The sequence below is a fragment of the Sabethes cyaneus genome, chromosome 1 (genome assembly GCF_943734655.1).
Source record: "Sabethes cyaneus chromosome 1, idSabCyanKW18_F2, whole genome shotgun sequence".
NCBI classification, from domain to species: domain Eukaryota; kingdom Metazoa; phylum Arthropoda; class Insecta; order Diptera; family Culicidae; genus Sabethes; species Sabethes cyaneus.
In genome coordinates, this window is record NC_071353.1 from 171,297,655 (window position 1) to 171,320,524 (window position 22,870).

General features: G+C 41.8%; 2 protein-coding genes across 2 annotated transcripts in view; both read left to right on the plus strand.

The window, feature by feature from the left end:
* The first annotated feature begins 54 nt into the window (after positions 1-54).
* Positions 55-1,047, plus strand: LOC128745287 (39S ribosomal protein L9, mitochondrial). The gene is made up of 3 exons (XM_053842319.1): positions 55-188; positions 252-578; positions 634-1,047. Exons 1-3 carry the CDS (start codon positions 111-113, stop codon positions 979-981), a joined length of 753 nt encoding a protein of 250 aa, XP_053698294.1. The 5' UTR covers positions 55-110; the 3' UTR covers positions 982-1,047.
* Positions 1,048-1,941: 894 nt separating this feature from the next.
* Positions 1,942-22,870, plus strand: part of LOC128732729 (uncharacterized) — a 145,746-nt gene continuing 124,817 nt past the window's right edge. The window contains exon 1 of the mRNA XM_053826061.1: positions 1,942-2,490. The gene's annotated coding sequence lies outside the window, so the exon portion shown is untranslated. The remainder of the gene's footprint in view (positions 2,491-22,870) is intronic.

Genomic DNA, 22,870 nt, shown 5'->3' on the forward strand with positions numbered 1-22,870 from the left:
GCGAGTGTTTTGACGTTTTGACAAAAATGTGTGTTTTGCTTTTGCTCTGAACAATATTTTTTATTGGTTCGGTTGTTTTTCACGATTTGCACGTGAATTTCCAGCATAAAATGCTTGCCAGTTTATCAGCGGCGTTTTCCGGGGTTTCCCTTTGTACGGCCGGCCGAGTGCTCAGCCAGCAGACTCGGGTAAGTACAATTTTTCCCTTTCAAATTTGAAGAACTGATCTCATGTTATTTACGCAACCGCAGAACACCTTCATCCTGAAGCGGCGCACTCCACCGAAACTGCACAAAAAAAACGAAAAGCCGGGCAAACTACGCGGTCGGCACTTTGTCTACGACCTGGTGGAGGATACCAACATCAAGAAGAAACCGAACCTGGAGGTTGTCCTAACAACCTTCGTGGAAGGCATCGGTTCCAAGGGGGAAGTTGTGTCACTTAAACCGCGAATAGCCTACAATCAGCTGCTGCTGCCCGGGTTGGGTGTGTACAAAACACCCGAATCGATGGCCAAGTATGCCGTTGCCGAAACGGACGAACAGAAGGAGCAGCACAGTTCGGCACACGCTCAACGGGTTAGTTAATTACTGGATTTTGTCACCTACAAGAGCTAATTCATTAGTGTTTTAGACTGTCAACAAACTGGAAAGTATCGTTCTGGCCGTCGTCATGAACAAAGACCATCCGTGGGTTCTGGAGCGGTGGCACATTAAGGCGTCCCTCCGCAAGGCCGGCTACTACGTTCCGGAGGAAGCAATCGCCATACCGGAGCAACCCATTGCCGGACCGGATCTGCTAAAGCAAAACAAAGAGTTTATCTGCACGATAACGGTGAATAATCTGGAAAAGGCACGCCTGCGCTGTCGCATTCACCACTGGAGTACGGAACCGAGCGAACGGCTACCGTACGTTACCGACCACTGGCTACAGCCGGCTGAACCGTTGTTTGGCGAGCCGGTGGAACCGAAAGCGAGTTGAATTCGCGGTTAGATAAAGAATAATTAGTAGATGTTTTATTGTTAGGTGGCAATAAACGTTTTTTGATGATGGAATATTCGAAGCTCTTTTTCTTACTGATTCGCGTTTCCAATTCAACTTCAACCCCCTTTTAGAAACTTGAACGCCCAACAAAAGCTCAGTTGTAAAAGCTTTTTGCCCATGATGAAGTGAAATCCGAGAGAGTCGACGACTGATCGTCTTTTCTTTGTGGCGGTTTTTGGCTCCCGCGCAAGATCGCGCCTCTTCTCGGATTCCACGGTATACGTACGAGTAAATACGGCGCAGGTGATTGTGTGGATACTAGCGTGGCGTGCCTGGTGAGCGTCTTGTGGGCTGTGGGAGAGGGCTCGTCCGTCATCGCGTATACTACGTACTACGTACGGCCGGGGAGACTGCACTGTTGAGCGAGCGTGGAGAGGTGGCGCTGCATGGCCGACCGCTCGCGCGAGGCAGTTGAGTTCGAGCTGTGAAGTGAAGTGCACCTGTTTGCTGATTGCTGTGCCGAGGAATGGAGCGATCTTCTTCGAATTTTCTTCGGTCAGCTGTTATGGCGGCTGGCAAGCAGTGAGTCGGTCGGTCGGCTACGGCGCACGTATTCACCGTTACACCGTTGGTTGGTTGTTCTGTGGCTTCACCGCGCTGGTGATGCTGCAGCAGGCAGCGCAGCGGTTGGTAGATTTCACGAACCTTGAAAGTGTGTGACCTCTTGCGATCGTCGTCTTATTGGAAGCTGCTGAGAACAGAAACAAAAGCCACTGCCTGCGGTGAAGTGCTGAGTGTTGTGACACTTTAATGATACACCGTCAAACGGAGCGGGTTCGCCTTCAGCCCTCAAGTCAGTTAAGAAGACTTCTGTGAAACATAATATCACCCGGATTTTTTTTTTTTTGGGAGATTATTGTCGGTCGGATCGGCATGCCGAGTAGTGGATTAATGTGAAAGGTGAATGCTGTAACGGGAGAAATTTGCTTAAGCACTGAGCATGTGGTGAAGCTTAACTCGTGGCTAAGCGGGCGTGCATGGCGAAGAGAAATTGTGTACTCATAGGTGTGTGAAACAAGCGGAAACATTCCGGAAGGTATTTGAAGAATTCTCATTCGCGGAGCGAACCTATAATAAGCGCGGTGTTGGTGTTGAGAGAAACTGCAAAGCAGACGGCAAAAAAACAAAATCAATCGGGAATAAAGTTGATCACTGCTCCTCTGTGACCTAAGCCGAGCCGAGTCGAGTGTGCTTGATCCTGCCTGTTGCGGAGGAGAAGAGCCAGCAATCGATAAGGGAGTGACGCGACGCACGCGGTGGCGGTACAGATTCTGCGAGGCATAACCGTTGTTCCGTTTGTTGGTTGGAACAGAAAAAGCAAAACAACAATTTCCCGAACACCGGGGGAACTCGCCCTGACAGGAGTTCTTGGCCGGGCCGGCGAACGGTGCGGTAGGTGCCGGAGCAACAGCAGCAGCAGGGGCAACAACAACAGCGGCGGTAGCGGTAAGCCTTCCACTGAAGATCGCTTAGATCGAGCTTTAATAGCATGTTTTTATTATGGCACAGCTGTGCTGCACCTTTTAATAAGCGTATGTGTGTATGTATGTATGTATGTATGTATGTATGTAAAGAGAAATAAGCGTAGCAGCTTCCTTCTTCTTCGTTCTATGACCGTGGGCTCTCACGGACCGGAGCGGTGTGGGGTCAGGTCTAGTGGCGGGAATGCCCATGGCCCATCCCGTTCGGTTGAGTGTGAGCTCGGGCTCAAGCGCAAGCAACATACGGCTAGAAGCGCTGCGAGGCGATCTGGTTTAGCGTTGACCGCTACTTGATTAGCCTGCAGGGCGTATGCGCTGCGAATCGATCAGAATCGTTTATTTATGTGTTCTGATTGCACCAAGAGATACCTCCACAAGAGGTCTGTCTGGTCTGGGTGTATTCTGCTGCCATTAGATGGTGAGAAAGCTGAGCCGTGCTAATTTCGTTATTTATTATTTCCGACTCGTTCCCGGCAGGCTCCGTTTTTCTTCGGTTAGGTGAGAATGAAACAAAGTTTTGAGTCAATTTCTTCCTGTGCGATCGTTTTATCGTAACTTGGCATGTGATCAATACTAAGTCGCTAGGTATTTCAAAATAATTTATAAATGATTGCGAATTCCGGCAGAAATAATAAAGAGGCGCTAAAACACTGATACTTAAGAATCATTTCCACTAGATGCTATGAAGCGAAAGCTGTTTTTCTCATTTTTTTGAGCTTTTGAGATTTTTGTCTTATCGTTGTTATATGCTCAAAAATAATATATTTACATAATATATTTACAGTCGTTGGAAGTATTTTAGTTCTTAGGTAATAACAGTTAAGTGATACTCTGGACCACCGGGAATGAAGTAATGGCAATTAGACCAGAAGGCAGGCTGCAATATGTCAATGAGAAAGCGTCTTATTTCGCTCTCTAAAGATAGATTAAAAACACCAACTACTAAAGTTATTAGCTTGCCCAATATAACACTTGAAAATAAAGTCGAATGGTTCAGTGGTTGCCAAAAAATATAGTTATTTATTCAGGAACTGAAAACTATGAGACCCAATACTTGGCTAACTTGGCTATTCAATTATACAAATTGGAGTATTTCCAGTTATGGTCACGTGATGGCACTAGGTAGAGGCTCGGAATGGCCAGACCTATGACGTTACACGCCAACCAATTATTTTAGGAAACTATGCAGTCTTGGTGTGCTACGTCCGTGAAGTCATAGCAACGATGTCAGTTTACTAATGGTGCAGCACTAGTAATGGGAACATAGCATGGCTTGCTCAGCTCAGAATGAAACTGTTCGGGTCCCTTGTGTTGAATCGGAAAATATCGAAAATATATACAGGGTGTTAGGTAGCTTAGCGCAAATATTTCAGGGGGTGATAGAGGACTATATTTGACGAAAAAACATTTTTAGTTCTCTGTTCTGATTGCCTTAAATTAGCTCTGATACTAAAACTATGCTAGCTAGCCCGATTCGGTTATTTTCATTCGAAAGCTGAGAAAATTTTGTACTAAAAATTGGTCTTAAGCCTCCTACTTTATGAGATTTAGTAACTTTCTAGAAGCAAAAAGCTATAAAATAAGCGTTTCTCAAGCCGTTTTTATCGAATATCTCCTAAAAATGTGTGATAAAACTGATTGCTGTTAATCACCAATTTAAATCTCTGGTACCGTTCTCCACTTCGTTCTTTGACGTAAAACGCCTATCTTTTAGTTTCGTTGCAATTTCATTTTAAACGTATCGAATTAGCATCTGAAAACTGCAGGAATTCATACATCACGCATAGCATACTAGATTACCACGTGCGATGAACACAGACTGACACAAAAAAAAACAACGTTTTTCATAAATTTAGGGTTCGTCTCCACTTTTACTTGTATAATCTTGCGAAACTCAAGCCGCTTAGGTTTATTCGCTGGCAGCTTTAGCAGCTCTTGAACCTGTAGTGTGGAAAGGATGCATTTTTACTCGGTTCAGCACGTTCCACACCTCCATGGTGACAAGGGACCGTGCCGTAATTTGCCTCGTGCCTGTCTTGAAACCATTTCCCACCATTTCGCAAAATTTTAGGGTCAATCGCTGACACCACTTGCTGATGAGGCTGAGGCTTCCCTCGAAGTCTCGTCGAAAACAACGTTCCTTCTCGGAAGCGCCACTGCGTTGTCATAGACGTCCCTGAATTAAAATCATTCTGCGACAAAACGAGCACTTTTGGATTTGTGTTCATTTACTTGCATTAGGTAACCGCCCAAGCAACAATGTCAGTTTTATTGTAGTTTTATGGTGGTTTTCATGATCAATTTTGGTCTTAAATGCCATCACAAGAGTGTAATAAAACCCAAATTGTTACTTGGGCGACGATCAGCAAATCTACAATCATACTCCTGCTGGGCTGTCGTTGCTACACAATTAGGGAAGCCATAACAAAGGTGAATGTCTGCGAGTGCTTCCGGAGGAAACATTTTAATACTACAATCGTTTTCAGAAACGTCACAGAGAGACCCTAGAAGTCAGTTTCGAAACTGTTTTCCATATGCGTCTAACCGTGCCTGTCGCACGCGTTGATCTAGTGGGCTATGCGTGATGTATGAGTTCGAGCAGTTTGCAAATGAAATTGCAACGATACTAAAAGAGATAGGTTTTTTACGTCAAAGAATGAATTGGAAAACGATACCAGAGCTTTAAATTGGTATATAACAGCGATCTGTTTTATCACACATTTGTAGGAGAAATTCAATAAAAACGGCTTGAGAAACCCTTATTTCATAGCTTTTTGCTTGAGCTATCCGAATTGAGCTAGCGAGTATAGTTTTTGTTCAAAAGCTAATTTAAGGCAAACAGAACCGTAAACTAAAAATGTTCGTTAACTCTCTAACAATTAAGATTTGGCCACATGCGTAGAAGGATTTTTCCGTCAAATATGGTTCTCTTTCACCCCCTGAAATATTTGCACTAAGCTACCAAACACCCTGTATAGTTCAAACCGATATTTTGCTGGTGTAAATGATAAACTAACATTTATTAGTGCTGCTTTTCCCTGATAGCAAACGACCTAGGCAATGCTCACGTGCAGTAGAAGTCCAATTTTTCCGTTATTGATTTGGGATAGAACTTCAAGGCCTCTACTTCACATCAACCGAGCACGATTTTTTTTATCGAAATTAATATTGCAATTAGACTATTCGTTGAACTATATTCAACAACTATGATTAGAGATACAATATTTTTCTAGCTTATTCCACGAGCTTTTGTGCTGAACATTGTCCTTAAACCTTCCACTTCATAAAATTAAGTAACTCTTCAGAAGCAAAAAGCTTTGAAATAAGTGTTTGTCGAGGCGTTTTTAACAAATTTCTCCTAAAAGGTGTGATTAATTTGACTACTTTCATACTTACTTACTTTAATTAGTGATTTCCAGGATTCTCAGTTTTGGGCTGCCAATCTCCATACACCCAACGAGTGCGTGCTTGTTTCAATCCGCGTAGTGTCACGAATGCATTTGATATTTCATGAGCTATTCTGACGCTTGATTTTGATCTGTCTGGCGTTGTACGACACAGTTTTATTAGCTTGGTCGGAAAGCCTTGTCTGCCATAATTCATTTCTTTTTACTGAATCGTACGCTGCCTTAAAATTCATAAACAGGAGGTGAGTCAAGGATTTGACGCAAGGTGAACATTTGATCGGTGGTCGATCTTTCTTCTCGAAAACCACACTGGTAATCGCCAACAAAGGATTCTGATGACGGTCGCAATCTGTTGAACAGCATACGGGAGAGTACCTTATAGGCGGAATTTGGAACTGTTATGCCCCGTGGCATGGATTGCTTTGTGCAGCTGCTCACACTTCACTTTTAGAAGTTCAGCCGGAATTTCGTCCTTCCCAGAAGCTTTCCATTTTTAAACTCATTTATCACCTTTTTATTTTCAACTAGTGTGGGTGGCTCCACTACTTGACAATCTTCCTCAATTCGTATTCTGTATCTAACGCTTTCTCCATTACATGTACCATTTAGAAGCTCTTCAAAGTGCTCTTTCCACCGGGCAGCCACCATAGTCTCGTCAGTCAACAGGTTTTTATCCTTGTCGTTGCACGTCACTGGCACCGGGATGCTCTTATTCGCCGTACTGTTGACTATTTTATAAAAACTCCTCGTGTCGCTCCTGGCAAAATAACCTTCTTTCTGCCTCACTGAGCACCTGCTCCTGGTACTCACGCTTACAACGCCGATGCGTACTTTTCTCTGCTGCTCGTAGCTTTTTATATCGCTCCCTATTTTGATGTGTAGCCGCAGTGAGCATACGGTCCCTAGCTACGTTCTTCTCATCTGTCGCTCTTTGACACTCTTCATCAAACCAGCCATTTCTTGGTCGGCTTGTTCCGGTACCCAGTACCTCAGTGGCTATGCTTTTTAACACATCATGAGCCCACCCATCATTTGTTGTTCAATTCTTTCATCAAGCTTCGGGGCATATTCTGTGGCCACGCTCTGAGCCGCATAGTTTTCTGTCTTCTGCAACTTGTTACGCTTGAATCTTACATACCACTAGACTAGGTAATGATTAGAGTCGATATTGGGCCCTCTGACCTGACATCTATGACGTTAGAAAAGTGTCAGCCATCAATCAAGACATGGCCAATTTGGGAGCACGTTTTAGTACTCGGGTGTCTCCAGGTGTGCTTTTGAATATTTCGGCATGCAAAGTAGGTGCTACCATACCTCTGGCTGCAGCGTAGTTTATCTACCTCAGGCCGTTATTATTGGTCGTCGAGTGAAGACACTTTCCCAATGATTGGGTGAAAAAACTCAGTATCATGAACTCAACGCCTGTCTCTGCTCTTTCGCCGCTATTGTAGTAGATATGGTACTTGAACGAGGCTTTAGTTATCGGACCAGCTGCCCGGAATGCCCGTTCTGCTGAGCCTCGCCATCTTACTACTTGGAAGGCTGCCACCTCAACGTTGACTTTGTGCAGCCATCGAGCAAGTAGGCCGGCTCGTGCAGGTTCCAACAAGGCTCTGACGTTCCAAGTACCGAGTATCCAATCAGAGTCCATTAAACATTGCCGAGTCTTATGCCGATTGTCCAATCCTGTTTTTCTAATTTCATTTTTCTGTGTTGTTTGTTGGTTGTTCAGTAGGCCGCCGCCTAATCAGGGCTGCGCTACCTAGCCTCGTAGACGGGGCTGCCATCTTAGGTGTAGCCGGCGAGACACAGCATTTCGGAACTCAGCCGCTCCTCTGGAGTACGTCTACTCACCTTCAAGAAGCCGTTAGGGGAGACTTGTAGAGCTCACTATGCATCTCCCAGCCCTAACGAGCTCTTTTGAAGCTCTGGTATCATTTTATAATTAGCGGTGTCGTTGTAATTTAATTTTAAACATATCGTGTTGAGTGTTGAATTGGTATCTGAAAACTTCACGAGTTCATACATCACACATAGCACACTAGATCACCGCATGCGACGGATACGTCTGACGCGTATGATAAATAACAACAGCAACAACAAACAAGTTTTGAGTCAATTTATTTTTGCGCGATCGTTTTATCGTAACTTGGCATGTGATCAATATTGCAACTATATATTTCAAAATAGTTTGTAACGAAATGGTAGAAAGGGTCGCGTTACTGGAGGGTCCTTTTTTACATTTTCTAACCTGATCATCTAGCGTCTAACACCACCACTAGTAGACTAGAAAAACTTTCTCAATCGTTTCAAATAATTCAGTTTTTAGAACTCGAAATCTACAAAATGAAATTTAAAGAAAATTGATTCAACATTGTCTGAACTGAAGTTTGTGTAGTTCAACTTTGTATTGTTTTAAGTTTGGTAACGTTAGCATGTTTGTCACTGGATTTTGAAATTGTCAAATTTTCGAAGTATTTTTTTTTTCCTTTGAAAAAGTTGTCCAAATTGCGAAACAACTGATAATCATGGGTTCCATGGGTCTAGTGAGAATTCAGGATGACCAAAAACTTCCAACATTCAAGAATTCAATTTTGAATGTGCAATCAATCAGCGTCAGCGCTGTCCGGCAATTTGAGCTACGATTTTACATCCGGCTGCACCAAAGCGAAATTTTAAAAACGATATGTGACACATCTAAAGCTAATTGTTATCTACCTGCCATATGATTTAACCAGAAAAATTGTTATTAAAGACAAATTAATAAAATTATGGACGAAATTCTCTCAGTTTAACAAACTTAACAGAGACTATAATCGATGAACCAGGTTTGATGAATTCAATTGATCAGCATCTTTTGAGGAAAATCGATATCGACAGAAACAGCTTTGTAAGTTAGTTCCAAGCTTTAGGTTTAGGTACTTTTTGTTGCATTTGTATTCATTTCTCTAATTTCAAAGAAAAATATATTATTGTGATCTAATTTCGTAGCAATTACAGACATTAGACAAATACCATGCAAGCACCATATTCAAAATAGTGCCTAATTCAGAACAGTTGCAAATTTTTCATAAATATTGACAAAATTCCATCTATTTAAACAATTTAATCACTACATCTGATGATTTCCTATTACTAAAATGGTTTAAATAGCTAGAGTTTTGTCAATATTTAAGAAAAATTTGCAACTGTTCAGAATTAGGCACTGTTTTCAATATGATGCTTGCACGGTATAGAAAGAAAGTGGAAGTCAAATGGTATGATTTATCCGCTATCAATTAAACTATTAAGTAAAGCCTATTGCATTTGAAAGCTACACTGAAATTAGAAACATTTAAAAATTTAAAATCTCTTTGTTGGGCATCTTCAGGCTTTAGTCAGTGTCGACTTTGCAGCTCAATAAAAAAAAAGTTCACGGTTCATAACACCCTATGTTGAACCGCAAACATGAGAGAACATCACATTGTCAAAGCCCCGTGCCAGATTCGGATGAACTACACAATCCACCTGAAATCCGTACCAGCACTGCGTACAATTCAACATAGCCCTAATTTCCGGAATAGCCGTTGTCGTTTTCCATAGCTCTTTACGGTCGACGATGTCATACGTAGCTTTGAAATCAACGAAATAATTTGATCAGCCAGCGAGCGTCCTTCGACGAATGTGCGGCATTGAGAAGGATGGTCGCACGGTAGTTCTCACAGTCCAGCGTGTTGATTTTCTTGAAGATTCGGCAGATAACTCCATCTAACCGGAGAAGTAGACATCCGGTTGCTGTTCTGTATCCAATATTCTGACAATTAAATTATTGCAGACAAGTGGCCAGCTCTCAAGAGCCATTTTAATACGCTCCGGTGTCATCGTTTCCAGCCGAATTCTTTTTTGTCTGCTGCTTGCTAAACTCCTTAACAAGTCTGTCGCACCATCGAAATTGCTTCCCCGACCTCCATAGTTCTCTTCCTAGGCGCAAGCCTTCTTTTACATTTCGGTCACCACATGATCGGCCATCAGGATACTGCTTTTCTTATCCTCACACATTTTAGCTCGCGGTCCGAATCCTTTACGGGATACGTTGAATTTCTGCTAGCACTTTCAGTTTTCCTCATCTATCATTCCTACATTGTCGCTTTTTTAAGTTATCGGGTTAATTACATGTGAATTTTCAAGTATCAAATAAGATGATTTCATAAAAAATATAACCCCAACAGTTCAATATTTATGAGTCTTAAATAGAAGTTTTACTTTAAAATCCACTAACATTCATCCGGCCTATATAAGCATCTTATGGAGCTTGGAGTCCCTGCAGTTCATTATTTACGTGAGGAATTGTGATGAGGAAGCAGCACCATCCAAGGGCCTATCCGGCAGATTGCGGTACTTCAACAACACACCAAAAGGGAGTCAGATTTACTCAATACGCTAGAAGGGTTCTTGAAGGGTTCTTCTAGTAGTGTAGTAATGATGCACTTCAGTTGGTTTAGGCTGGATTTAAAACCGAGATGAATTTTCAACTAGTGAATGTAAATTGATTTATTGTTTCATGTCAGAGTGGGTCTTTTGTGTTTCATCCTTGATGAAAAGAAGTTATTCTATGATATAATTCTAACAATTGTTTAATTTCTAGAGCAAATGTGAAAAAAATTGTGAGTTTTTTTAAAACCAGCCTAATGAAGTGTAGAAGTGTAGTGTAGAAACACTGCTGATGGTTTGATGTTCATTTAATTAAAAATTCGTGAAAATAGTGACTGCGTGACTGCATTCAACTCGCGCTTTTAATAGGATCATTTGACTGTTTTTTTTTAATGCAATCAATCTGCCGCTTGCGAAGATTGCCGCCTACAATCCATGCGGCCTCTCAAGAGAAGCTAACAGTCGCTCTTCCGCTTGGCTTTTTGTCTGCAAATCGGCTACCTACAAGAAAAGTTTGACGTCCCCTCGTCGTCCGACGCAAGTAAAATGGGGCCCCAAACGGTAAAAGAAACTTGATCGAAACGAAACTGCAAAAAAAAGATCAGAACGCATTCGATCTACTGTACAATCGGAGGTATGACTGAGCGAACTGCTGGTTGTATTATGCCTAGCGTTCGTATTCCATCACTAAATGGACGGTATGAATCTGAATGCACGGTGGCGTGACTGCGGTAGGAAAAAAGGATCGGTTGAAGCCCTGTTTGGAAAAGCGTAGCAAAAGAAAAGGAATGTGAGCTGAATTTAGTGGTAGACTGAAAATACCCTGCAGTTTTGCAGTTTTGGGTAAGCGGAGGGAGTTTTATCTTAGTATGAAAACATGTTCCGCTTAATTGGGTTCCGGTGGAATAAAATTGATCTTTTTGACGTAGTACTACGTCTTTCAGAAAGATAGCTGGTATAGGGGGTCATTTTGAGCGCAAATAGCTTAGCGGTTTCCCGGTCGATTTTCAATATTTTTGCGCCAATCGATCGGGAAATCTTCTACGCATACACACCAATAAAAAAATTCAAGCTATACATTCCTAAGGGCTAATTAAAGCCAAAGCACGTTCATCGCAAATATGACGTGCCATTCGAATGTCCTTCTCTAGTGAATGAATGGCAACAGGCACGTAAGTTAGCGGCGTCGATTCACTGGCTTTTACTCCGAGAAGGTTTTACTAGTTTACTTTCACAGCTTACCGCTTGTTACATAGGGTAAAGAACTAGTTTTAAGCAGTCTAAGCGGGTCACTGATTGTTTTACCTTATTACAAGCGATGGGTTGACTAAGTGGGGGATATCAGCATACCAATCTTCTTGCTATCTTTAGTTCTTCAAGCTGTTACCATTGGAAGACACTATTGTTGAGCTAAACTTTTGATTTTTCGCTTTAAAAGTTGGAGCGGCGGAACTAATTTTGAACAGACCGAACCCATTTTCACCCGCAAGGTGCTTTTTTAAGCAATCCTGAAATCTGAATTTTTTACGTCCCCTTAAAAAATCCTTCGAACTTTTCCCCCTATTCAGTAAGTTCACGTTCCTATCCGCGACCTACTAATCGGCATCTGATGCGTAATCGGCATAGCGTATCGGCATAGATGCGTAAAATGCCATCTGTCTAAATTGTTTATCGGGGCATACACTCACCGCACCGTTCGGCAAACGGTATTCGTCGTCTTTTTTATTCTCTGGTGTTCTTATGGGAAACTGCGAGTTTGACGTCTTGCAGAAAATATGGCAAATTCGCCAAAATTTTTGTTTTATTTGTTTGAGAGTCCTTATCTTCCTACCACAGGGGAGAGTGGTCTCAAACCATTATAAAATAAATTCATGCCTCCAAAAACCCCCATATGCAAATTTTGTCCCATTTACTTGATTAGTTCTCGAGTTATGAGAAAATTTGTATATTATTTGTATGGGAGCCCCCCCCACCTAAAGGGGGGAGGGGTTTCAAATCACCATAGAAAAAAAATTGTCTTCTGAAACCCCTATAAGGTAAATTTGGTTCCATTTGCTTAATTAGTCTCGAGTTTCGAGGAAATTTGTGTTTCATTTGTATAGGACCCCCCTCTCTTACGCCCTCCATACAATTGCTAGTTATTGATAAGGAATATTGTTGTATAACCCATACACTATTTGGTGCTGGTCTAATGTCCTGACACAATTAGGTGAAGATCGTCAGAGGCCTGCTGCTTTTTTACTGATTTCAGTACTTGTTTCCACTATCGTTTTGTTTATGCTAAGTTTATGCTCAGTTGCTAGTAATAGGTAATAATCTGTTATGAACAATTATGAAACGTAGAATCGCGTATCCATTTTTGCTGTTGAACTATAGATCCGACAGCAATTTTATCACATAAAATGTTGTTTATGGTGAATTTTATTAGCAGAGAATTTTATAAGTATATTTTCGACACGTTCATAATTAATTTACTTTAATAGCGAAAATTATTGGCCAATTTCGTGCTTAACGTAAATCTGGCATCAGTCCCGTTTCGTTGGTAACGTATCAACAACAACAACAACGACGGTCGTGAATTCGGAATTGCAATCGAAACGAAGTAAAGTTTTTCATATCAATTCAAGTGAACAGTTTGGGCAAAATCATTATAATATCTTACCCGATAACTGTTCGGGTGGTAAATTTAAGTTTTCTGTATTTCAAGTTAAGTTTTGCAAGTGATGTGATGGAACGAAACGGCCGAAAAAGATTAAAGAAAAATCGACCGCGAAAAAGTGAAAATATAGTGATGAAGTTCAATTGGGCAGAAATCTCAGTACTTAGTGTAATTTATACCCCAAAAAGTAATAGAACCTATAGAATGCAATGTTTAGTGCTTCGAGTTGCAAGATCTGATTACGGCTAGCAGGTTAGTTGAACTAATTTTATTTTTTTTGTAATGGTTTCCCGAGTCTATGAGAGCATGTTGATACACTGAGGAAGTACTGACTGCCATAAATGGACTCTGACGACCTTGCCCTTAATGTGTGATGGACAATGGTTGACATAGCAGAGTATAATCAATATATATATAGAATGCCAGTGTCGCTGCAGTGCGCGTGGTAAACATCACACATGTTCAGATAATGTATTTACATTATATATGCATATGTGTGTGTGCCTGAGATACATCAAAAGAGGAATCTCATTGTCAAACTTTGACAACCAGTTTAAAATTTCAAATAAGGCTGCCAAGTAATGCGATTGGAAACTTCGCTTGCTTCAAATTTCTGAAAAATCGGTGCAAAAGGACGCAGTTGTGGGATTCAATTCATCCGGACGAAAAGAAAACGAACGTTTAAAAACATTTTACTGGCATGAAAACAGCGATGAGCGCACTGATGACAGCAATAAACAGGGTACAGATAAAGAACAGATAAAAAACAATGAGCAACTTTGACAATGAAGTTTCCGATTCACAGACTTAATACAGATTGTTAGCATCATGTCTACCACAATGAGTCCTGTAGAAAAACAGCGACACTGGCATTCTATATATATTGACTAGCTGACCCGACAAACTTCGTATTGTCACAAATTAACCTGTGTTGTACATAAATCATGAATCTCGGATGATCTTTGTCACAATCTCGAGTTTTGCAAGCCCCCCAGTGGGCGGCGCTTCCGACGGCGGGTCACCGGCAACACTCGATACCGTCTCGTCCTGAATGATCTAGTGTTACTATAGATAGTTTTTGTGGTCTTGTATTGACTAATGTTTTATGGAAGAGTCTCGAATTTCTCGAGTTCGATTAGTTTTTGAGTTTCGCAAAAATTTTTGTTTTATTTGTATGAGAGTCCATATCCCCCTACCACAGGGGTGAGAGGTCTCTAACTATCGTAAAATAAATTTAAGACTCCAAAATCTTCCACATGCCAAATTTGGTTCCATTTGCTTGATTAGTTCTCGAGATAAGAGGAAATTTGCATTTCATTTGTATGGAAGCCCACCCTCTTAAAGGGGAGATGGGCCATAACACGCTTTCTAAAGAAGAGAGGGGTCTCAATTCACCATAGAAAAAAATCTTGCGTCCAAAGCCACTTGCATGTCAAATTTGGTTCCATTTGCTTGATTAGTTCTCGAGTTATGAGGAAATTTGTTTTTCATTGTATAGGAGCCCCCCCCCCCTCTTAAAGTGGGGAAATCCATAAAAAATATACCATAGAAAATATTCTTGCCTACAAAAACACCCACATGCCAAATTTGGTTCCATTTGCTTGATTAGTTCTAAAGTTATGAGCAAATTTGTATTTCGTTTGAATGGGAGCCCACCCCCTCCTAAAAAGGTAAGAAGTCCTAATTCATCATGGGAAAAATGGTTGCCTCCAAAAACACCCACATGCCAAATATGGTTCCATTTGCTTGATTAGTTCTCGAATTATGAGGAAATTTGTATTTCATTTGTGTAGAAGCACCCTCTCTTAAAGTTGGGAAGGGTCCTAATTCACCATAGAAAATATTTTTGCCTCCAGAAACCTCCACATGCCAAATTTGGTTCTATTTGCTTGATTAGTTCTCGAGTCATGAGGAAATTTGAATTTCATTTGTATAGGAGCCCCCCTCCTAAAGTGGGTAGGGGTCCCAATTCATCATAGAAAAAATTTTTGTCTCCAAAAACACCCACGTGCCAAATTTGGTTCCATTTGCTTGATTAGTTCTCGAATTATGAGGAAATTTGTATTTCGTTTGTATAGGAGCCCCCCCTCTTAAAGTGGGGAGGGGTTCTAATTCACCATAGAAAATATTCATGCCCTAGAAAACTTTCACATGCCAAATTTGGTTTCATTTGCTTGATTAGCTCTCGAGTTATGAGGAAATTTGTATTTCATTTGTATAGGAGCCCCCCCTCCTAAAGTGAGGAGGGGTCCCAATTCATCATAGAAAAAATTTTTGTCTCCAAAAACACCCCCGTGTCAATTTTGGTTCCATTTGCTTGATTAGTTCTCGAGTTATGAGGAAATTTGTATTTCGTTTGTATAGGAGCCCCCCCCTCTTAAAGTGCGGAGGGGTTCTAATTCACCATAGAAAATATTCATGCCCTAGAAAACTTTCACATGCCAAATTTGGTTCCATTTGCTTGATTAGTTCTTCAGTTATGAGGAAATTTGTATTTCATGTGTATAGGATCCCCCCCTCCTAAAACGGGGAGGGGTCCCAATTCATCATAGAAAAAATTTTTGTCTCCAAAAACACCCACATGCCAAATTTGGTTCCATTTGCTTAATTACTTCTCGAGTTATGAGGAAAATTGTGTTTCTTTGGTACAGGAGCCCCCCCTCTTAAAGTGGGGAGAGGTCCTAATTTACTATAGAAAATATTCTTGCCCTCGAAAACCTTTACATGCCAAATTTGGTTCCATTTGCTTGATTAGTTCTCGAGTTATGAGGAAATTTGTATGGAAGCCCCCCCTTTTAAAGAGGAGAGGAGTTATAATTCCCCTTATAAAGAGGGGAGGGGTCTCAATTTACCATAGAATAAATTCTTGTCACCGAAAACACCCACATGCCAAATTTTGTTCTATTTGCTTGATTAGTTGTCGAGTTATGCAGAAATTTGTGTTTCATTTGTATGGGAGCCCCCCCTCTTAGTGGGGGGAGGGGTTTCTAACCATCACTAAAACCTTTCCTGGCCCCAAAAAACCTCTACATGCATATTTTCATGCCGATTGGTTCAGTAGTTTTCGATTCTATAAGGAACATACGGACAGACAGACAGAAATCCTTCTTTATAGGTATAGATTCTACTCATAGCACACGACCCCAGTTAGGCTCGAGTCGTTTTATAAAGTCTACTACCCTGCCAGGATCACTTTGCCAAATTTAAAGGGGCTCTAATAATATCTTTCCAAATTAATATTTTTGAAACGATGGTTCTACAATTGATGAAGGGACGGTAGGGGAAAGTAATGAAAAATTTTTTAGAATGGAAGGGAAAGACTGGAAATGCGAGGGGGGGAGGGGGGTTATTGGTAGCTATACTTAACAAGTAGTCGTTGTGACTCCTACCTTTTGTCCAATGCTGGAAGGTGCATGGGTCGAACCAACCTGTAATCTGATATAACCGGATTCGAACCCACAAAACCCGCCAGGGCATGTGAACCACAGAGGCGCTGGTCAAAAGGAGACTGCACAACCCCCTTATAAAGCTAGCCACGTGGGTTGGGTTATTTTTAGACACAAACTGTGCCTCTTCCTCCGTCTAGTTTTATCTAACTTCAACTTGTTTACAACCTGTACCAACTATTACCTTCAACAAAATCGTACAGACTGTATACGATTAACTTATAAACTATGTTACAAGACGATATTTCACTAATTCGTTTTTAAAAAGTACGGGGGTCGGTGCCTAGCGGCACGGACGAAGGACTCACGTAGGACTACGAATGTAGGTTCAATTCGTCAAAGCATGACCTTCTGCAAGTGTTTGTTACGTAAATTTTTAATTTACTCTATTTTAATAAATGCTCTGGAACGTTCCTATAAATTTGATTCAAGAAAACATGGTTAAATTTTTTAAATGCCCGTGCTCTGTATATCTGTTTTATTCATTTCGTAAAAGTTTCATCAGCCCACAAACACGTTTCTTGTAGTGATTGATGACATCACATTATGAAATTTTTTGTGTGACTCGTAGCACAAGCCAACTTTAGGTTACTGGTTTGAAACGAATGTAAACTCGAAACATAGAATATTTGTCATTGGACGCACAACTTACGGGTGAACGGAAAAAATAAATAAATAATCTGGGTTATCATTTGGCACTGATTCACATTCGTGAATTTTCTTGAAAATGTAGATATTCTCTGTTTATCAGTTATTTTATCACTTAACAGCAATACAATCGAAAGTATGTAAACAATTGCATGCAACTAATTGCAAGCAACAAATTAAACGCCCCAAAACCTATTCATTCAGGAATCAGAGAGTCACTAATTCTTCCTCACTTTGAAAATTGCTGCATCCCGTCACATACATGAATACTTCGTCAACCCCATTTTAATATATGACATCAGTTTTGAATAAATTTTTGCGGTATGTGGATACAATCAGGCGAAAGATAGGGTTGGTCAATCACTTTTTTATAACTGTTCAGAACAGCTGGACTAGGTTTATCGCGCTTCTAGAAATTTTCCTGGGATGAGAGGACTTTATCACTTTTTTTGGTGTATTTCCCAAGCACAGATATCAATTTAATAACAATCTGAACGTCGTAAAGAATCTTCGACCTGTTCGGATGCCACTTTTGACGTAGGACTACGTCTTACTTTAATAGGGTGGCACGCTAGGAAAGCAAAAATAATCGTGACACGAAAAAGTGATAGATTTTGAACGCTTATAGCTCAGCCAATTCTGAATATACTTTTATGGTTCGCATACCACTGGAATCACAAAAGATGTGCTTTTCGTAAAGTTTTCATCAAAAGATTCAATTTTGCAAGCAACTCCTGGAATTTCCACGTAAAGTTGAACAATTTTTTATAACTTCACTATAGTTTTCAATACATTATTTCATTATTTGTTTTCGTTGCTTAGTTGCTACAGTTGCCAAGACTACTTGATCACATAATCTGTTTCTATGCAACATGTTGTACGTAAATTGCAGCATCGCATCGTTAGAATGACACCAACAGTTAGTGACAAATTGACCAATAAGGGCAAGGCAAATGAACAAGTCACGCCATAAGCAGAGCTAAAGCAGTGTTTTTCAATAGACGATCAGCAGCATGAACTATTTAATCAATGATACCTTCAAATGCACTACCGCTAGGTTTTCCGATAGGGCCCACTACCAGAAGTACTTCACAATTAACTCTCGCGGGCTTTAGATCTCTATTAGTTTGCTGTCATCTAATGAATTGGGTAAGCTGGTTGTCTCTGAAGCTACCAAGGTTGTTACCAAGTAAACTTCAATGGCCATACGGGACTTCAAACTATTTCATTTCTTCGCTTAGCAAAATAATCGCTACTCGCTCGATTACAACCCTGGGTTTGCGTTACCCGATGCGGGCACCAAACGGTAGAAATGTACTCCAAGATGCTATACGCATCAACGAGCAGTATAGCGTTTTCGTACGTATATCAGAGTAACAAATCAGAAATATATACCGGTATATATCTAGAAAAATCGTATTCGATGCACGAAACCAACATATGCGTACTATTTTGAAAGCGCTTTACGTACTGCAGATTATTTGTAAACAATTTGCATTCATAAGTATTTGTATACGACGAGATTCGACTCTACATGATTAGTTCCATAATGCTATACGATGAAAGCCGTATGTAAATAAACTAGGGTGCGTTTTAATAAGCTTTGTGTACGATTTCGATATTGTTTAGAGATATTTAGGATGAATTTCATACATTACTATACGACTTTTGGTTTGCTGGATGGAAGCATGACGGCGAATGAATTCCAGTGTGCAGAATGCTTTCACGGTGATAATTCCAATATGCTCGTTGCATCCGACATTCTAGTCAATTGTGACGCCCAACTCGCAAATTGAGTAAATACGATCTACAATATCTAACCCCAATGGGTATTGATAATGTAGAGCGTTGTATTGTTGCTTCGAGTGAATGTTACTGTATTACATTTTTTGTGGTTGATGTGCACACCAAATTAATATGTAGATTGTTTAGATCCTCTTGCAGTTCCATACAGTCGGAAATCGACATTATTGCTCGAAAGTTTTTCAAATCGTCGGTGAACAAAAGTACAGAAGATGACACAAGTGCACACAAGTCATTTACGTAAAGGTTGAAGAGCAATGGTCCGAGTACACTCCCTTGAGGTACGCCGGAAAGAATAAAATAGGTTGGAGAGAGAATGCAATTCACTACAACGTATGCAGCCCGTCAGACATGAACTGAGCCATTCTGTAATCCAATCCGGAAGGCGCATGTGCTTCAACTTGACGATAACAAGAATATGTGCTACAATATCGAAACCTTTTGCAAAGTCGATGTACACCGAGCCCTCTTGCCGTTTTGCTTCGACTTCTCTGGATAAAGTAGAAACATTGTTTACCGGTTCCTCATGAGGCCGTGCTGAGTCTCAGAAGAGATTACTGGTGCAACTGCGTTGTATAGCACGCTGTGAACGTGTTTTTCTAATACCTTGCTAAGGCAACAAAGGAGTAAGACCACGGTAGTTGGAGACAAATCGGCGATTACCTGATTTGTGAATGGAAGCAATATAGACCGATTTCCAGACGGGAAAGACCTTGAAAATCGCTGCAATTGGTACCGCCAGATAATTATCAGCACAGTTTGATAATAGCACTGGAGGAATGTCGTCTATACCTGACCATTTGCCTTTTACCTGATTCGAAGAACGATCCGGAGAGTTCTGCAGCGTCCATGCTTGTACAAGCGTTGCCCAAGCGGTAGCTGAATTGCAAGAGCGATTGCTGTTTACTGGCTGCTTTAAGGCGATCAAAGCTGCATAAAATAAGCACCTAAATGGTGGTTCAACAAGCGATGTTTAAACTACTTTAAGATCTTCAAACCAGCTCTCTCTCAAAGGCTAATAAACAAGCTTAATAGCGTATTTTTAAGCTAAACAATCCGCTTCTAAACAGCCATAAACATCAAACCGATCTACGGCTGCTTAAAGGTGTTAAAGTGGCTTTACAAAATACTATCAAGTTTTCATTCGGCTCACAGCACACATACTGTCAGATCATAGAATTTCGCAATTCGGCTGACAGCAAAAGTTTGTCAGTTATCGACATTATCGACTGCTTTCAGACATTCCCACTGCCTGTTCTGCAGATGCAGATGGGGCGGGTCATACGGTGAGTGCTTATGGATCAGAAGGTGGCGGATTCAATTCCCGAAAAAACACATGCATTTTTAATTAGGTTACTTATACGAATTATATAAAATTATAAAATCGTTTGATCTGCCTGAAATAGTTACTTGGGTTGTAGCGAGAACAGAAGGTGAGAAAGAGGATCGTTTGATTGTTGACTAGTGAAAATGATGTAGAAGCTGATTAAGAGAGTTTGTCCATTAAAAACAGTATAAATTTATAATCATGACTTAGTATTTCCGTAGGAGGGGCAAAAGGTAATTACTTTATCAATAAATATATTCTCTGCCTTACTCTTCCTTGCATGCAATTTCAAAATCGGCTTGGAGAAACCAGGCATTGTCCGCCATTCCTTTCCTACTCATAAAGAGTTGGACGGACCAGAGGGACCAACACATCGGCGGTTCGTTGGAGTAAATAAAGCAAGGCGTGCCTTCCCCTGGAATGCAGCACGAAGAAGCACAACGGGATCAAGAAGTTAGTGTTTGGATCTAGCCCAACGGCCAACCTACATGAATCGCGCACTGATCGCTCGGCTCAGCTGACCCCCCAAGCGCTGATACGACCGACGACTACAGATTATTGCTCAACAACAAAATACGCCACACATCGCCACGATAGCGGGTCAAACGATCCAGCCTCTGCTGGGAGGAATCACTATTTCCAGTTCCGCCCCTGATTTTGCTGTGTTTGTTTTTGTTTCTATCAGCCTCGCCGGGCCGGGTTAGGAGTACTCGGGTTTCGGGTTTCTCGCGAGCTAAGCGCGACTTACTAACCGTGTCGGACGGGGACTGACAGAGAAAACGAAAAAAAACCACAACATAAAAACCATTCAGAATCGGGGGCGAAACTCTCGACGATCTTTTTTTTCGGTTAATTGAGAGCAACTCCGGCTCTAATTATGTGCAGTATAGCTCGCAAAAACCCAAACTAAACGGTATGCATGGAGGAAAAAGTGAAACAAGTGTAGCTGGATGGCAGGTCTAGGGAGGTGTTTAGGTTGGGTTAGGGTGCACAAGAGGGTGCCAAGACGGAGAGGCAAAAAACGGCGCACCAAAACAAGGCACGGTTTCGAGAGTCACTCTTCCGCAGCCACAAATCACCCCGCAAAGACGGGAACGTAGAGGTAAGTGGCGGGTTACACCGGAGCCGGGAGTCACGTGGTGGGTGAGCGTGCAGTCACTGCAGCGGAACGAAACAGTGACAATGGGTGCTGAGATATGTATCATCGCAATTTCGCATGGAAAATGTCGGCTCCTTGATTTACCTGTTCTTTTTAGACTCTCCGGTCTCAGGTTTGCAAGATGGAATCAAGCGTGACAAAACAGCCGAAGCACAGTTCCCACCACTTTGGCTGCCCCGGAAGTGGAACGAAATGCTATAGGTTTTGCACCAGCCAGATCTAGAATTGGTGCAGGATGGTGTATTTACCACCTATACAGTGTATACATCTTGGTGGAAAGACCACAACCCTGGGAGGCCTGTGCATTTTCCGCTGAGCCTGCTGAGCACATTAAACACATGTTTCACTGCCTTCCTTCTTCAGATAGCAGAGCCGCATGGGAAACAAGCCAGAAGAACTGCAAAACGGTCGGTGTGCCTTCTTGCGGTTTTCCAGTGGGATTTACCATTCCCCTCCGGCCTCGTCGTTTCGGAGTATATCGGTTAGCATACCAATTACCACCGATGGTTATTAGTTTCGATACCGACCCGCCCCGCTACTCTCCGTCCGGTGTGTGGTTCTGTTCGGAGTTCAGTACCTGCCGGCTGTGTTTCGGCGTTGTTTCGCATGTGTTCTGACTGAGATGATATTTCGCAACAAAGTTCCTACCGCGTGACCTATTGGCCGCAGCAATCGGACGTTCGGATTCGAACACCGCAAGGCTCCGATTAGCAGCAGCAGCAGCAGCTCCGCAGTGTGCCTCCGCTCACCGACCGGAGAGCACATAATCTGCGGCCTTAATTATGGGTCGCTCGTACCGCGTCTCGTACATGCTGCTGCATGTGAGCCACAATCATAAATCTCCCGCGGAAAAGAATGGATTTCCCACAGCGGAATGTCGACCCTACACAGAGTCGCGGTCGCCATCGTCGCAATCGCCGTCGTCGCCGTCTCTGTCTCCATCGCAGTTGCCATTGACTTGCTTTCTATGTGTGTACGATCTTCAGAAGCCAGAGCATTCTCTCTGTCTCTGCACGGTCATGGCGTACTTGGATCGTACTTGCTGGAGCGATTCGCCATTATAACTTCATTTTCAGGCAACCAGCCTCCGGCGCGGTGGGGCATAATGGTTTTCCGAGAAACTACCGGTCGCGGCCAATTTTTTCCCTAGTTTATGATGCGCTGACTGGCAGCAGCAGCAGCACCAGAGCAACACAGCACAGCACAGATGGAGGATATGTGGTTGAGATTGCTGGTGCTAATTGTGATTCTATCGCCACATCGACGCAATGATTATCTTCCCTAATTAGTAGCTAAGCCGCATCTAGCTTTACCTGCGGTAAAGGTACCCGTCGTCGTCGGTCGTCGTCAGCGATTCTAGCAGAGCGAAAGCAGAAACTATGAAGAGAGGAATGAATAAAAAAACATATCTTCATAAGGCAATCGGAATCAGGAAGCGTACCTTGAAGTTGAATAAGTAACCATCTGATACAGGTGCTGTACAAGC

Bases quoted from the DNA above. Each gene is read 5' to 3' on its own strand.
- LOC128745287 (XM_053842319.1), top strand. From the start codon at position 111: ATGCTTGCCAGTTTATCAGCGGCGTTTTCCGGGGTTTCCCTTTGTACG. The intron at 189-251 runs GTAAGTACAATT...ACGCAACCGCAG, and splicing joins TGCTCAGCCAGCAGACTCGG to AACACCTTCATCCTGAAGCG. The intron at 579-633 runs GTTAGTTAATTA...TTAGTGTTTTAG, and splicing joins GTTCGGCACACGCTCAACGG to ACTGTCAACAAACTGGAAAG.